This window comes from Cucurbita moschata, unplaced genomic scaffold, assembly GCF_002738365.1.
Source record: "Cucurbita moschata cultivar Rifu unplaced genomic scaffold, Cmos_1.0 Cmo_Scf00007, whole genome shotgun sequence".
NCBI lineage: Eukaryota > Viridiplantae > Streptophyta > Magnoliopsida > Cucurbitales > Cucurbitaceae > Cucurbita > Cucurbita moschata.
In genome coordinates this window covers 3,880,437-3,882,189 of record NW_019268523.1, presented here as the reverse complement: position 1 = coordinate 3,882,189, position 1,753 = coordinate 3,880,437, and the positions used below count along the sequence as shown (strand labels likewise).

The 1,753-nt window shown below is 33.2% G+C and overlaps 1 protein-coding gene across 1 annotated transcript in view; it reads left to right on the top strand.

The window, feature by feature from the left end:
• The first annotated feature begins 821 nt into the window (after window positions 1-821).
• Window positions 822-1,753, top strand: part of LOC111444770 (glutamate decarboxylase 1) — a 5,946-nt gene continuing 5,014 nt past the window's right edge. Inside the window, exons 1-2 of the mRNA XM_023082806.1 lie at window positions 822-1,096; window positions 1,285-1,489. Coding sequence (XP_022938574.1) covers window positions 1,011-1,096; window positions 1,285-1,489 — 291 coding nt within the window. The 5' untranslated portion in view covers window positions 822-1,010. The remainder of the gene's footprint in view (window positions 1,097-1,284; window positions 1,490-1,753) is intronic.

Here is a 1,753-nt window from a genome sequence, read left to right as displayed (position 1 = left end):
ATATTTTAAATGTATACAATTTTTTTTTTGCCATTCTTAGCATGTTTAATCTTAAAAAAAATCTTAAATATTTTTTCATATCTTTCTTAAATTAAATTAATATATTAAATATAAAAAATTAATTTTCTTTATAAAAAAATATCGATATCAATTTGCATCCCTATCTTCGTTTCTTTCATTTATTTAAATATGCTTTTGGAATAAAATATACAAAATGTTAAAAGTACCATGTGACAAGTTATTTAATTACATAAAAGAATTTTCAAACATATATAAAATAATTTTAAAAAATGATACCAACTCGACTCGTAATGCACTTACGCGACACTTATTCTTACTCTCGTAGTTAACTAAAATTGATACCAATTGTCATAATTGCACTTTCTGGCACGTAATGCGACTGTGCGACAATTATTCTGACTATTGCAGTTAACTAGAATTGATACCAATTGTCACAATCGCACTCTATTAGGACTCGTAATGCAGTTGTGCGACACTTATTCTTACTCTTGCAGTTAACTAGAATTGATACCAACGGTCACAATTGCACTTTGCCAGGGCTCGTAATGTGACTGTGTCACACTTCTATTGCAGTTAACTAAAATTGATATCAACTGTCATAATTGTACTCTATTAGGACTCGTAATGCAGTTGTGTGATACTTTAGTTCTGTTACTCAAAAATATCAGAGACAGAGAAAGACTTAGAAAACACTTAAAAATCAATATTAAAAAAAAAGTAACGTTTTTAAAAAAATAATATTATATTAAAAGCGAATGAGTCGTGGAGTGGACATAATATTGTAATATTATTTTATATTAATTAAAAAATAAAGGGAGGACCACACACAAATTGCCACTCCTCCAGGAAGGAACAGGGAATTTCCGTTCTGTGAGGCAATCAGCCTTCCAAAGCTGACCAAATATCACTATTTAAACCCCTTCCTCCTTCGTCTCCCTTCATCTTCATCCACCTCCATTGATCTTCTCTTTCTCTGATCTCGATCCGCCATGGTTTTGTCCAAGACTGTTTCACAGACGGATGTCTCCGTCCACTCTACCTTCGCTTCACGATATGTACGAACCTCTCTCCCGAGGTAATTCATTTCATTTCGTTGATCGCGGATAAGATCGATTCATCGATCCGTCATTGTTGTTGTTTCTCACCTGGTTTATCAGATCTTGAAATTAATTACTGAAATTGCTATCTGTGATTTGTGTTTTGGTGATTCTGTTTCTTCGATTTTTCTCTGGATCGATTTCTATAATGTTCTGTTTGTTGTAGATTCAAAATGCCGGAGAATTCGATCCCTAAGGAGGCTGCGTTTCAGATCATTAATGATGAGCTCATGCTCGATGGAAACCCTAGGCTGAATTTGGCATCCTTCGTCACCACTTGGATGGAGCCTGAGTGCGATAAACTCATCATGGCCGCTATTAACAAGAATTACGTTGATATGGATGAATATCCCGTCACTACAGAGCTTCAGGTACGATTCTCCATCTCTCTGTTAGCCTTAATCGAAAGATTAGATCCATTTCGTTCTACCGCTTCTCTCCATTATCCATCGATTTTCCTCTGAAAATTCTTCCGGATTTTGAAATATAGCGTTCGCTCATGGCTGAATTCTACGGTCGAGATTAAAAAATTAACAAAAATTATAGTTTAATTATTTAAAATGAGTTTGTTCAAGTCTAAAAAAGGAAGTTTTAATTAAATATTTCAACAAAAAAAAAAAAAAAAAAAAAAAAAA